The 14,133-nt window shown below is 43.8% G+C and overlaps 1 protein-coding gene across 5 annotated transcripts in view; it reads right to left on the bottom strand.

Moving 5' to 3' along the window:
* LOC108942510 (sodium bicarbonate cotransporter 3-like) overlaps positions 1–14,133 on the bottom strand; it is a 43,570-nt gene that overhangs the window by 17,482 nt on the left and 11,955 nt on the right. For 4 of the 5 annotated variants that reach the window (XM_018765915.2, XM_018765913.2, XM_018765912.2 and 1 more), the window contains exons 2-4: positions 2,904–2,985; positions 1,684–1,827; positions 781–919 (exon numbers count right to left, since the gene is read on the bottom strand). In XM_018765915.2, coding sequence (XP_018621431.1) covers positions 781–919; positions 1,684–1,827; positions 2,904–2,985 — 365 coding nt within the window. Of the gene's footprint in view, positions 1–780; positions 920–1,683; positions 1,828–2,903; positions 2,986–11,827; positions 12,120–14,133 lie in introns of those variants that run through there. The other variant, XM_018765916.2, reaches the window with a different exon arrangement.

Genomic DNA, 14,133 nt, shown 5'->3' with positions numbered 1-14,133 from the left:
GAACACACTCCTTCTCTGTTTTTACAGCTTTTTAGCAGCAAATTTTATCAGATCTAGTAGAGTAGTCAGTTCTAATAGAGTATAATTGAGCTTGGAAGGGGAAAAAGTGACACCAGTGTTGTTATGCCAGTTCCTTGTTGTGGAAGATAATGAAATATACAATTATGCACAATCAGGTAGAATTTACATGTCTTCTATGTACATGAATCACATTAGACAATGTTGATCCCCACATTGCTTACTTTTCACAGCTCTTTTAATACACATTCTCCCTGCTGGAATCCATGCCCTCATAAACATTCAAGTTTGCCCACGGGCCAAACAACTGTTCCAGCGAAGGTCCAATAAGAGAAAAACAACACAGAATATTGCTGTTTTTAACATTTAGTTTCCTTCCTTTGTCCTTATATCCCCTCTGAGAAAGAGCAGAGGTGTACAGCAGGATGTTTTAGCTGTAGAGACACACCTGTATATTTTTGGAATACTGTTGGCGTAATAGTGCTGGCAATGGCGACGGAGGGTGAGGATGTGTGTCAGACTGAGTCATGTACAGACCCACTGGGAGGGAACAGTGTCAACCTCCACCAACAGTCCTATACCCATTGATCTGCTGAACAGCGCTTCTAAAAGGAGCTCATTATGAAATATGATCGCACTTAATGCAATGGATGACTTAAAAGCAAGCAGCCTGATAAAACAGCTTATTGGAGTCCGAGGACCGAGGCCCAGACAATTTCTACCCATAATGCAGCTCTGTACCCTGTTGCCTTGTGCACTGACCTGGCTGTCTCCTTCCACTCCCCTGTGGGCCCATCCCTGAAGGACAGTTCATCCAGCTCAGTGAAGAGATCATGTGGGATGTGCTCTTCATCCTCATCTTCTGTGCCCAGGATGAACTGGACTCTTTGGGAGGGGGTATCTGTAGGAGGGTGACTGTACTCAGACAAGCTGTATTCAGGGAGCATATGTTCACAGTCTGTGTCAAACACAACCGACTCTTCCCAAAATATGAGTTTTCTATTTTCCCACTATTTTAAAAAATAAGCCAGTTACTCTCCATTTATGAAAAACAAAGCCACTACTGTTCACACCCTCAGCTGGGAATTTCAATTTCTTGTTCATGCCCAGCAGGGACTTCTCCCTCAAAAAAGGTAGTGTGCTTAAATGAAAGCCTGAAGTTTCCATCTTGTAAGGAAAATAAAAACAGAACCAAGAAGGATTTCTAATATTAAATTATTAAAATTAATCTCTAAAACATGTTTACTGGCCTTATGAAAAGTTTAAAAAAATCTATGTTAAGATCTAAAACACAATTAGGAAAAAATGAAAAGGTCTAACATTTTGACAGCAACTAAGTGTTACTGACTGCCAACAATTTACCTATTTCCACTTCTGCTTACCCAAGCGAGGACTCGCCATCACGATGAAAAAAAACACAAACGTAGTCTAAGTCAATATGTGCAACAAAAGAGCTAACTGCAAGAATATCTTTGAGATGATGTTGGCTTTGTTTTACTGTACACATGAGTGTCAATGTTAAGAGTAAAGCAAACAGCAACAACTGACTCTGTGATAACACAGGAGCCCAACAGAACATTAAGAGTGTTCAGTCAGCGCTGAGCATAATGTGAAGAGGGCTAGGACAGGAGGCACAGCATGGAGGGGAAGGTGCGATGGGCCTACCGTAGGTGGGAGACTCCCTGCCGTCCTCTCGGGGTGCATCCCGCTCTTTCTTGGTGCGTGAATGCTTGTGGCCTCGATGGCGACGTCTGTGACGGCCTTCTCTGCCAAGCGGGACGTGGACACCTACGTACACTGCACGGTGGCCTGGAGAGAGAGGTGAGAGAGGATAAAATAAATTAAGGATCAATAATAACTGCAATTAATATACAGGTGGTCCCTGATTTAAGTTGGGGTTATGTTCCCCAAAACCCATCATAAGTTGAAAATATCATAAGTCGAAATGCATTTAATACACCTAATACATAGGGGGTGTGGTGGCGCAGTGGGTTGGACCACGGTCCTGCTGTCCGGTGGGTTTGGGGTTCGAGTCCCGCTTGGGGTGCCTTGCGATGGGCTGGCGTCCTGTCCTAGGTGTGTCCCCTCCCCCTCCGGCCTTACGCCCTGTGTTGCCGGGTAGGCTCCGGTTCCCCGTGACCCCGTATGGGACAAGCGGTTCTGAAAATGTGTGTGTGTGTGTGTGTGTACACCTAATACACACCTCTGCAGACTGGGAGATGCGGATCGCTGCTGCTGCTCAGCATCGTGAGAGAGTATCGCACCGCATATTGCTTGCCCGGGAAAAAAATCAAAATTCGAAGTACAGTTTCTACTGAATGTCTATTGCCAGCTCACCATCGTAAAGTCGAAAAAATCGCAAGTCGAACAATCATAAATTGGAGACCACCTGTATCTGTGAAATGAAGTGTCCAGGGAGGCTCAAGGAGCACAGGTTTTAGTAATCGTCACCGGGAGTCCCACAGAGGTGCAACAGGAAAGCCAGGAGCATAGAGGCCAGCAACAAGTTACAGCTCCTGTGCTGAGGTCCTCACATAGTACTCTTTGAGCTAGATACTTAATCTCAGCATCTTATCTACAAATGGGTGAAAGACCAAGTCGCTCAGTAAAGCACACATGTAATAAGTACAATATAATAATAAGAAAGCAAAGAGTGATGCACTAACTCTACTGGACAGTGCTGTGTAAGCTGCAGCCTGCCATGAAAGCTACTGACTTGATTGTCATGTTCAGTCAAGAGGCTAAGGTCAGTACCAGCACCTAGGAACAGACTTGTAGCCTGTGAACATGTCCCTCATCAAGATCCTCCATGTTTCCTTCCTCCTGAAATGTAAAGGTCCACAAGAAACTCGGATTCCCTGGAGGCAACTGGTGGGTGTACATACTCTGCAGCTCGTCTTCCTCAAAATTGGTGTGGATGGTGGAACTGGTTTTCCCCAGGTCCACAATAGCCTCCTCATCATGGCCCTGCACAGAAAAAGGCATGAGAGAGGGTAAAAGAGAGCAGTGAGCTCTGAACCACAGGGAGACAAAGAGGACAAAATGAGTGAGGTCAACTGACCGGCGCCCTCCTCAGGAACCCTACACGGTGCTCCGCACCTGTAGGTCTGGTTACACCCTTTTTTTCAATCTTATTAAAATTCCACACCTCGGTGTCTGGTAACTACACCACCTTCCAGCACCTCTACCACATACTGAGGGCATTATGTTACCACTGGGACAAAGGCTGTTTTCTGCAAATGTGGCTAACAGTATAAAGAGGCAAAGAAATTAACTCACACATGGAAGCTGCAACACTCGCACCCTAGTGAGAAATGTGTAAAAATATTGAGTATATAGTGTTGTAAATTGCCTAAAAACCCCTACATGTATCCTGGACCATAGGGCCTCAACTTTGAATACCCTGGCTTGGCTGTGGAAGAGGTTTGCCTAAAAAAGCTGGTAAAAAATAAGTTTGCATTCATGTACTTAGCTGAAACTTTTCTCTAAAGCAATTTACAAGGTTCAAGCTACCTACAGCTACCAACTCACATCAGTTGATTAGTTTTTTAGAGCAATTTAGGGTAAAGTACCTTGCTCAAGAGTACTATAACAGCCAATAAGATCTGAAACGGCAACCTTCAGCTCAAAAATGCAGCAGTTCTAAACACTATGCTATCAGCCACCCCATACCAAATGCTTAATGAAAGCCATTTAATAGCTTGCATTTCATGTAACACAAGTTAAACATGCTTTTGGGCACATGGAAAAAGATGCAGGACACACACCATAGTACTTATCACTTGAAGAACCTGAAAGTCACAGAGATGCTTTCAGCCTGGATTACCTGTTTAGACTAGCACACTGACTCCAGAATGTCTTTTACCAAAAGTGTGTATAGCTATTTATACATTTCAGTCAGATGCAACTTAAAATAAAAAATCTGATTTAGATAGCTGCTACCAGATTAGATTGCTTCTGTTTTATTTAAAGATGGCAGTCCGTGACATTCACAAGAAACAGATTCACAACAACGTCAGTAAAGGTAACTACGCATATTGAGAGCACAATTCTGAAAACTCTTCCTGCTGAATGTCACTGCTGAATCATTACGGCCCAACCAAACAGTCCAGTCATCTGCAGTTCATTCTGAGTATCTCACAAGTGAAGTCTGCATAAGTTAAATGGCCACAAGTTTATCTTAGCTGGGCTTCACCAGAGATCATACAACCAAACTGCAATCAGAGTCCTCCTTAAGAATACTGGAACACTGCAGACTCACATAAATATCCATAGTCACAAAGACAGACACGCTCGTGTACACACCCTCATGTGAACATGCATTTCTAATGGGGAAGCTTGCAAAATTTTCCAAAATCATCGCAAACACCTTATTCGAACTCTCTCACCACGCAGAATGTGCAGCAGCCCAACACATTGTTCCTTCAGGGTCAAATGGGTCACATTTTGGCCTATCGAGTACAACTGCTATTTCAGTACCACTGAGGTACTGGAATCAAGTGGGGGAATGCTATTTTAGCCAAGATCACCACCCATACTGGATTTAAAAATAGCGACAGTTCTGCGATATTTTGGTCATATTTGGACCATGAGTAGCTTGATACGCCACATCTTGGCAGAACTCCTCATGCAAAACGCTTCCTGGCACACTGATTGTCCAAGGCCTGAGTGACGCTCTGAGAAAGTTCTGGGAAATTGTCCTTTTATACATATATTGTAGTTACAACTGCTACTTGGCATTTGAAGAACCAAGGTTTGAAGACCAGCTCCTGCCATAGCACCCCTGAGCAAGGTACTTACCATGAATTGATAAGGTAAAAATTAGCCTGTTGTATAAATGGATAAATCAGTGTAAATACTTTAACATTGCAAGTTGATTTGGAGAAAAGCATTGATTAATGATCAAATACATGTATAAACTTTCAGATGTAAAGATGTAAATGAATGAATAAAGGTAATATTCTGGCACATTCAACTACTTCCACAAAGCTGTACAGCTCAATATAGACTAGAAAATCTATACTGCTGAAGAAAAACAAATGTAAATGACTCCAGAATTCATAGAGATTGCACAGAACCCCTAAAAAGTGCTAAAAGAAAACATGAGAAAACCTAACTTCCACCACACATGAACCTTTAGAAGCCTGTTAGCAGTGAAGTAAAAATGAAAAGGCCTGTCCTGACAATACTCTAGAACACAATGTATACACAGAAAGATTTCCTGTTGTGTTTTTTTGGGTGAAGCCATAAATGAGGAACACTATAGTACTCGAAAGTACACTAAAGGCCACACAGAGGAGCGTGCCTTCATGGTCCAAGAGTGTAAGCCTCGGTCTTAACTCATCTAAGAGGCTACATGCAAAATACTTCTGTATGTATCATGTCCAATCACTCAACACATCATAGCATGGTGGCACAGCAGACTGTGTGACTGGGCTGTGCAACTGGATGTGGGTTTGATCCACACTCAGTCTGTGTGGAATTTGCTTGTTCTCACCATGTTTATGTGGGTTTCCTCCAGGTGCTCTAGCTTTCTCCAAAAGTGTGTTTCAGGTGGAGTGTTTATGCAAAATTGCTTGTAGTATATATGTGTTACGTTGGTCTGGTTTACAGATATGAATATTGTAGGGAGTACAGTGTTGTGTATCTAACAGTTTAAGTAATGTTGGATGAAAAGGTCAGGAAAATACTACATAGTAATCATTGTGGGTCACTTCGGAGAAAAGTGTCTGCCATATAAATAACTAAATGTCAACAGTGAAGTGTCACTAGGGACAGATGGCATATTATCATAAGAGCAAATGTGCAACCTATGAATATCCAGTTGTATAAATGGATCCAACTGTCAGTCATTCTGGGTGAGGCGTCTAGCAGGAAAAAAGAAGCAACAACAAAGACAACAGCAGGAGCTGGTAAAGCGACAGGCTTTGAGTGCTAATGCTAACCAGAGTGGGACAGGACATAGCAGACTGCCCTAGTCTGCCCTTTCAAACCTGGAGCCCTCTGAGACACAACACAGAAATGAATGCTGCAAGGAAACTGGCAAGAATCCCACAGACAAGTGTGGAACACCTTCCTACATGAAGACCATGGCAACTTTGCAGGGCCAAAATAACTCATACAATGACCAATCAAGAGAAAATGTGTCTAAACAACACACTTTGGAGAACTCTCCAGGCATTCACAGTGCCTTACACAGGAAATTTAGGATACTCTGACCTGTTTCAATTCCATACAGAATCTTAAGATATCAATGACAATGTTTACATATCACTTCTCAAAATACCCTCCTACCACCAGGAGTGACTTTCTAATGTTTCTCTAGGTTATTAAAATGTCAAACTAGAGAGCACATCTCTGCCTTATATTCTCTGCCATGTCTGCACTTATGTTATTTACCTAAGATATCAGCTTAATACATGTAAATGATAAGTGGTATGGGGGGGTGTGGTGGCGCAGTGGGTTGGACTGGGTCCTGCTCTCCGGTGGGTCTGGGATTCAAGTCTCGCTTGGAGTGCCTTGAGACGGACTGGCGTCCCGTCCTGGGTGTGTCCCCTCCCCCTCCAGCCTTACACCCTGTGTTGCCGGGTTAGGCTCCAGCTCCCCCCCACCCCGTATGGGACAAGTAGCACTGTGCGTGTGCTCCCAAACTCAAGCATGACAAAGACAGCCTTTCTTACTGGGAAACCTGGATCATTATGAGTTCTAATAAGCAGGTTTTCACTGTCACTATACAGGCCTTGTCACATTGTCCCCTCAATGCTCTCTTTTCAGTAGCATGCCCATGGTAAGCTTAGTAACTTAAGAGAAATCAGCTGGAGCCTTCACTGGTGGCCATCCACTCAGTGGCTGCCTTTCAAACTCTTCTTGGGAACGTGCGCTATAATGTTAGCACATTCCTAGAATCCTCTGCACATAAGCCATTGCTCCAATTGGCTCAGTGAACATAGTGGCCAAAATCAAAGCAGAGGGCCCAAACTTACATTTGTTTATCAGACACTTTTCTCCAAAGCAACTTCCAATGAACTCATATGTAGTGTTATCAGCCCACACACCTTATTCACCAAAGTGACTTATACTGCTAGATACACTACTTACAATGGGTCACTCACTCATACAGTACACCAGTGGAACACACCCTCCCAGCCAGCCATACACAGCATATCTTTGGACTGTGGGAGGAAACCCATGCAGACCCAGGAAGAACATACAAACTCCACATAGACTGAGTAGGGATTGAACCCATGTCCTCTCACACCACTCAGGTGCTGTGAGACAGCAGCACTACTCGCTGTGTCACTGTGCCACCAAAACAAAGCCCCTCACTTAACATAATGAGTGATTGGGAGCTTATGGCATGCAGGACCGTGGAATATTTCACTGCAAGTGGACACTGAAGCATCAGTGATGCGCAGAGCATCACCTTTCAGAAAAATCTCCATTGTGACTTGAAATGCTTACAACCTAAATACAGAGAGAAAGTTATCAAAATGAATACTCCTGACTGTGGTGCAGAACATAAGGGGGACAGAAGGGACATTGTGCCACCAGCACGCCCCTCCCGCCCCCACCCACCCCCCGAAAAGCAACAGACAGGCCATTCCTCTCGCCTTAACATATCTGACAGGCTTAGAAAGTCAGCACCAGGTGCTTTCAGAAGGGTTGGCACACACAGATAAAAAGCCCATCCTTGCTTACGCAATGAGATGGCTGTCCGTCAACCAAGACACACACCGATACCCACAGATTTTGCCCTTGCCTGTAATTGCCATCTGGTGAATGTTTTGTACTGTTTACGCAATTACCGTACGTTAGAAAAACAAAATAAAACAAAAAATGAAACAAGATTGATGAAAGTGACAGAAAACAAGACAGCAAAAAGGTGAGTGTTAACAAAGAACTGCTGCAATGGAGACTGAGCGGTCAGGCTGGATCTTCTCATAACCTAGAGAAAATACAGTACTGCTTTTGAAACTTTAAAAGTGGTTAGCGCTGCCACCTTTGGACCCAAAGGTCACAGGTTTGATTCCTACCCTGCCCAGCTGTGTAAATAGGCAAATAACTATAAGTAGCTTAACACTGTAAGTTATTTTGGAGAAAAGCATCAGCTAAATTAATAAATGTAAAAGTCAAGAGAGCAGTGACTATTTAAAACCCCTCCACAATATGCCCTCAGGAATTGCTCCATAGCAAACTGGAGTAAGCCTGCGTGTGACCACTGGCATGGCCTGCTGGCTTCAGCAGTCCATCTTGTCATATATCAACACACAGGATGCAAGTGACCACAGCTGGAACATGCTGTGTGGTCCATTTGGGCCCAGAATAGAGTTGGCTCCATGTACCCTTGTTCCAAGGAAGGAAAGGTCGTTTCAATGTCACCACAACCAATCACAACATAGCACCCCTTACCTAGACCCGTTCTTGTAAGAGCAGCAGGATGCACCTCATCTGCTACAAAAAACACTGAGTCCTCGGGGTATCAAATGGCAGAGGGAGACCTCCATTGATAAAAAATAGACATGGTCCTCCTCCCACCCCAGTCACCTACTCTTCAACTTTCTGGCACCCATGGGCTTCAGTGTAGAATGTACCACGACCCATTCGTCATAGAAACTTGTAATACCCTGACACAAGAAACCAGCATTCACAATATTATTATTATTACTATTATTACTTTTAGTATCCTGTTTAGGGTTCACCCCACCTAGTCATGAGCTCTATGCTTCTGGGATAGGCTCAGGACTGCTATGACCCTGCCTTTGGACAAGTAGCCATCCTCGCCTACTGCAAGAAAGTTATAACCTGTGTTATGAGAATTGACTGTGGTACCTTCAAACTTTTCTAGAGTAGAAATTATTATCATCATCATCATCATCATCATCACACACACATGTCCCGAGTGGGGTCGAGGCAAGCCGGAGCCTAACCTGGCAACTCAGGGCGTAGGGATGAAGGGAGACGGGACACACCCAGGACGGGACGCCAGTCCGTCACAAGGCACAGGCCCGCCAGAAAGCAGGACCCAGCCAAGCCCGCTGTGCCACCACGTCCCCCACATTATTATTATTATTATTATTATTATTATTATTATTATTATTATTACTATTTACTAAATCAGTTTAGGTTTAGAATGTTGGATTTGGACTTCAGCGTACAATTCTTCAGCATGCAGTTTCTCATCTGCTACACTACATTCCCACCAATATGTAAATAAACTTTAAAATGAAGAAGCACAATTTCATTACATTCGTTGCATTACTAACGACTTTGGGGAATGATAAGCAGGTATCCAATGGAGACACCATTGCTGCTATTAGGACTCAATGAAAATGCAAATTCCACATCTGCAGCATGACTATCTTGGGTTTCCTTTCAGTTCCCATCTAAAGCATGTGTGAAGTCCCACAACTAGATATGCATAATCCCATTATTTAAACAGACTGCTCTTATTCTCATAGCAATCTACATTGCATTACTTCATTTAGCTGATGCTTTTCTCCACAGCAACTTGTAGCGTTAAGCTACTTACAATTATTTACCCATTTATACAGTTCACACACACACAGACTGAAACCACTTGTCCCAAGCGGGGTCACGGCATGTCGGAGCCTAACCTGGCAACACAGGGTGCAAGGCTGAAGGGGGAGGGGACACCAGTCCATCGCAAGGCACCCCAAGCGGGACTCAAAATGCAGACCTACCAAAGAGCAGGTACAGACCAAACCCACCACACCCCCACTTATACACTTCAGCAACTTCTAATTACAGCTTGAGGTGAGACTCAAACCTGTGACCTTTGGGTCCAAAGGCAGCAGCTCTAAGCACAGGGGGAAGGTGTATTCTTTGAGATCACCATGCCATGACACAAGTGAATTGCTGAGAAAGACAGGGCAGCTGGTAGTTTAGTGGTTACAGTTGCTACCTTTGGACCCCAAGGCTGCATGCTGGCAGTTCCACCTCCAGCTGTAGTACACGTGAGAAATGTACTTACCTTAAATTGTTCCAGTAAAACTTTCCAGCTGTTTAAATGGGTAAATAGTTCTAGGTAACTTGACAGTGTAAGTTGCTTTGGAGAAAGACACCAGCTAAATGAATACATGTAAGCAGAAACCACTTCACAGTCCTGTCTTCACGAGGGTTGCTCACAAGGGAAATAAAATACAATTATGGAGATGCTTCTTAATTTATGTAAAGAATCGCCAGTCTGGAGGAATCCCATGAACCACACAACCCTTCTTTCTCTATGCAGCTGCCTCACAGAGACCAGGCTCAGTAACGCTCCGTGTCTTAATGCAGAATGAAGTTAGGGTGCCGTGTGACAAGCAGTGCTAGTGTGTGCTGTGTGTGAAAGTCATGCTGTCTCTGGGATCAAGGCTCACACTGGTTATCCACTCCATGACCTTTGGAGGCTACCAGTGCAACAGGCTTCTACAGTTGTCTCAAGACAGGAACTACAACCATAGGAAGCACTGCAGGGTACAACTGGGACCCATGGGACAAATGAAAAAAAAAGCTCCTGGTGGTATAAGGTGAGGACACATCTCTTTATATGTGTAACTGCTGTGAATTCTTCTGAGCAGCACCCATGATCATTAATAGCTCCTGGCGACAGCAAGGTCAGCATAACCTTGTCGAAAGTAGGACCCTCCCGTGCATGTTGCCATGTGCAGAGCAGCTTGGCTGCCGGTGCATCTAAAACCCAGGTAGAACTGGATATGTGTGCAGAAAGCTACAAACCTATGGGATCTCATCGAATTAAGGGAACACATTTTAGGAGGATTCAGATACACACTCGCAGCCACTGTACAACACTCTTGTGGCCCCTGAGAGTATGGCTGTGGGGTCATGTGGGCCCCCTGCCTCTGTCCCAGACTGGTCCTCTCCTGAGCTGTTGTTCCGAGGCCCCGTTCCAGCCGATGACGTCAGACAGCGCTCATATTCCCCTCATGCTGTGGGAATATCTCACTCCTTCCTGAGCAGTAGCCCCCACTGGATGTTAGCGCATATAACACAAAGTCAACTTACAAGCATTCACACACGTGTACAAAACACACACACACAAGCACTCATAGACATAAATCCGATAATCATACTTAAATACAACATCAGGCGCACACAGAGACATATGCACACACCTCTACAAAATACACACAGACATGTACAGATGCATACAGAATCATAAGACAGAGAGACACAAACATGAACACAAAATGCGCACACAATAAGACATACACAGATCATAGGCATACAAAAACCACAAGCACACATTTACACAAACACACAAAATCAGACATTTGTTCATAAACATGCGTAAACACCAGAACCATACGCATAAAACACATACACTGAGATTATACATTTACACGTAAACACATACGTAAAGCTCAAGTTCATACACACAAACTACATAGCACACACTGAATATAAACAGATAAACAAGCATATGCAAACACACCCACATACACCACACGCCTGCAAGCATGCTAGCTCCCTTCCAGCACACGCATATATAATCAGATGTCTTTCAGATGTGCCCTCCTTCCTCTCCATCCTGCCTCTCCCACTGTCCGCTGCTTCCTGCCCCTTTCTGCTCCCACTGGCATTAACTGCAGTTGCTATTTCCTATTCAGGACGCACTGCCAACAGTGTCCCCTTAGAAGGACAACCCTCCCTCTTCTTTTCAATCTTCTTGTCTTCCCTGACTCCCCATCCTTCTCTCTCAGTCATCATAAGCTGAGAAGCTACCTCCAGGTCCACACACCTTCCACGCACAATCACAAACACACCCACACACAGAAACAACGCATACCGTGAGTGCACGTCCTCTCTCGCTTCTCCTCTCCATGGCTGCCGATGAGGAGCCCTCAGAGGTAGGTCTGTGCTGTGCTTGTGAGCAGGAAGCTGGCCTCGTGGGCTCCGCAGGTCCCTGTGATGCGGACTGGCGCCTACTCCGTGACAGCTGAGCTGATACTGCTGGTGAAGGACCGCCTCAACCAGCTCTGACTCAGCAGCCAATCCTGCTAACTATGAATATTTAATTCTTCCAACCAGTAACTCACCCAGACACAGGGACAGGTACACGCCCCCCTTGCTCATTCTCTCCTCTGCCCCTCCTTTCTCACTCTCCCTCTCTCTCTCTCTCTCTCTCTCTCTCTCTCTCTTTCTGTCCCTCCTGCATTCTTGTTCCCTCTGATATTTACACATGAAAAGACACACACACACACTGAGATGGGAGAAAGGGAACAGATCCAGACACACAAGAGAGAGTAAAAAATAATTGGACTGGCCATCTGTGTGTTCTCAGTATTTAATTCTTAATATTTACTGGGGGTGAATTCCTGCCTTCCAGAGCAGAAACGACAACCATGTTTCACCATGCCCACACAGAGGCTGTTTTAGAACACACCTCTGAACTTTACAGTGGGAGCAGAGTCAAGTAGCCCTGTTCTCAGATTTAGACACCAAAAAACACGAGGCAGTTCACACAGAGGGGATGCAGAGAAAAATTATAAATCAGTCATGAAAATCCAGCACCCAGTCTGATCCTTTTCACTTGTTTTACACAAAAAAATTGTCATAATATTTTCTCACACACTGAGATGCATTTCCATGTTTATTTTGTTTTTTATTTAATAATATCCAAATTACCTTATAAATGCAATACCTACAACCTAGGTATCACAACAAGTGTATTTTTCAGTAAATTATATAAGAATTTTTATTAAATAGCATTTCAGTCAGGGAAATTCCACTGTGTGTAAAGTCTCCTTTTGTTGTCTTAAATTGTCCATCACAGGCCTTTAGTATTTCACTAGTACCAAGCACATTAATAGTGGTTCAAATGTGATCCATAAAGAGTGTTTTCATTTCTGGGGATTATGTTTTATTTCCACTTGGATGGTGATGGTGATGGGCAAAAACTATAAACCAAACCTCAACAGAGTTTTACCCCTTTACAGATGTCTGACAAGATAGTGCACAGCACTACAATACATGTGAAGTAGTGTAGTTTACTTTAGGAGTTTGATTTAATCTAAGCATTTGGATTTGTCAAGTGAACGGGCAATGCAAAATTGCCTGCAGCATCTGAACAGGGTGGATGAACATGTGTAGCTATGCAGTGATGGACTGGCATTCCGTCCAGGGTATATACCTCGGCCTTGTGTCTTGATTTTGGGACAAGTTCCAGACTGCTGTGGTCAGGACAAGCACTTAACAAAAGTAAAGTGCACTGAAGTAAAGTGAAAAAATAAAACTACAGGCATTAGTGTTTAGAGTGAATTGTAGATGTTATCCAGACAAATGAAGAAGAAAGGGTGACACCTAATGGCTAGCCATTAAACATCAGCAAAACGCCACTGTTAAAAGAGAGCAATACACCTGGGAGCGATCGCTATCAGTCCAGTGGGTAACAAGACTGATCCACAACCTGCAGTTGTACCCCTAAGAAAGTACACAAGATGAACTGCTCCAATAAAATATTTAAAAGGACAAAGCCCTGTGATGGACTGCCATCCAATCCATTTAGTACCCTGCTGGCCCTATGCTCCCAGGATAGGCTCTGGACCATCCCAAACCTGCCCTGGGCAATAATTGATAGACGGATGGACTGAATGCACAGTATTTCAAGTTACTTTGGGTAAACGCATAGGTTAAGCAATGAAACCATTGTAATTCGATTTTCATTTCTTCATTAAGCAGACCCTTTTCTCCATAGTGACGTACTAAATCTCGAAGAACGACACAAAATAAATCAGTGAATACGGACATACAGTATCAGTAGTGCCATTAATTAAAGAACCCATTATAAATACTTGACAGGTTTTCAAAAAACAACCTGCTGCCAGAGTCATCATCTCACAATTGCTCCAACTTTGTTTAGCCTATTTAACTGGAGATGGCTGGATTAGACAGATCAAGAAGAAGATTAGGAATCAGGACTAGTGTCCAACTGAGCAATTAGACCATCCGAACGGACATGCCAGGCTACAGAACCAACACACATAATAAAAATATTAAGATATTCTTTGAACCTAACACTGATGAGAGATTTATGAATTCCCCAATAACTATTTTTCCTTTTTCTTCCTCAAAACTCCACATACACAACTTTTC

Source organism: Scleropages formosus, chromosome 23 (assembly GCF_900964775.1).
Source record: "Scleropages formosus chromosome 23, fSclFor1.1, whole genome shotgun sequence".
Lineage (NCBI taxonomy): Eukaryota > Metazoa > Chordata > Actinopteri > Osteoglossiformes > Osteoglossidae > Scleropages > Scleropages formosus.
This window is presented reverse-complemented; position numbering and strand designations above follow the sequence as displayed.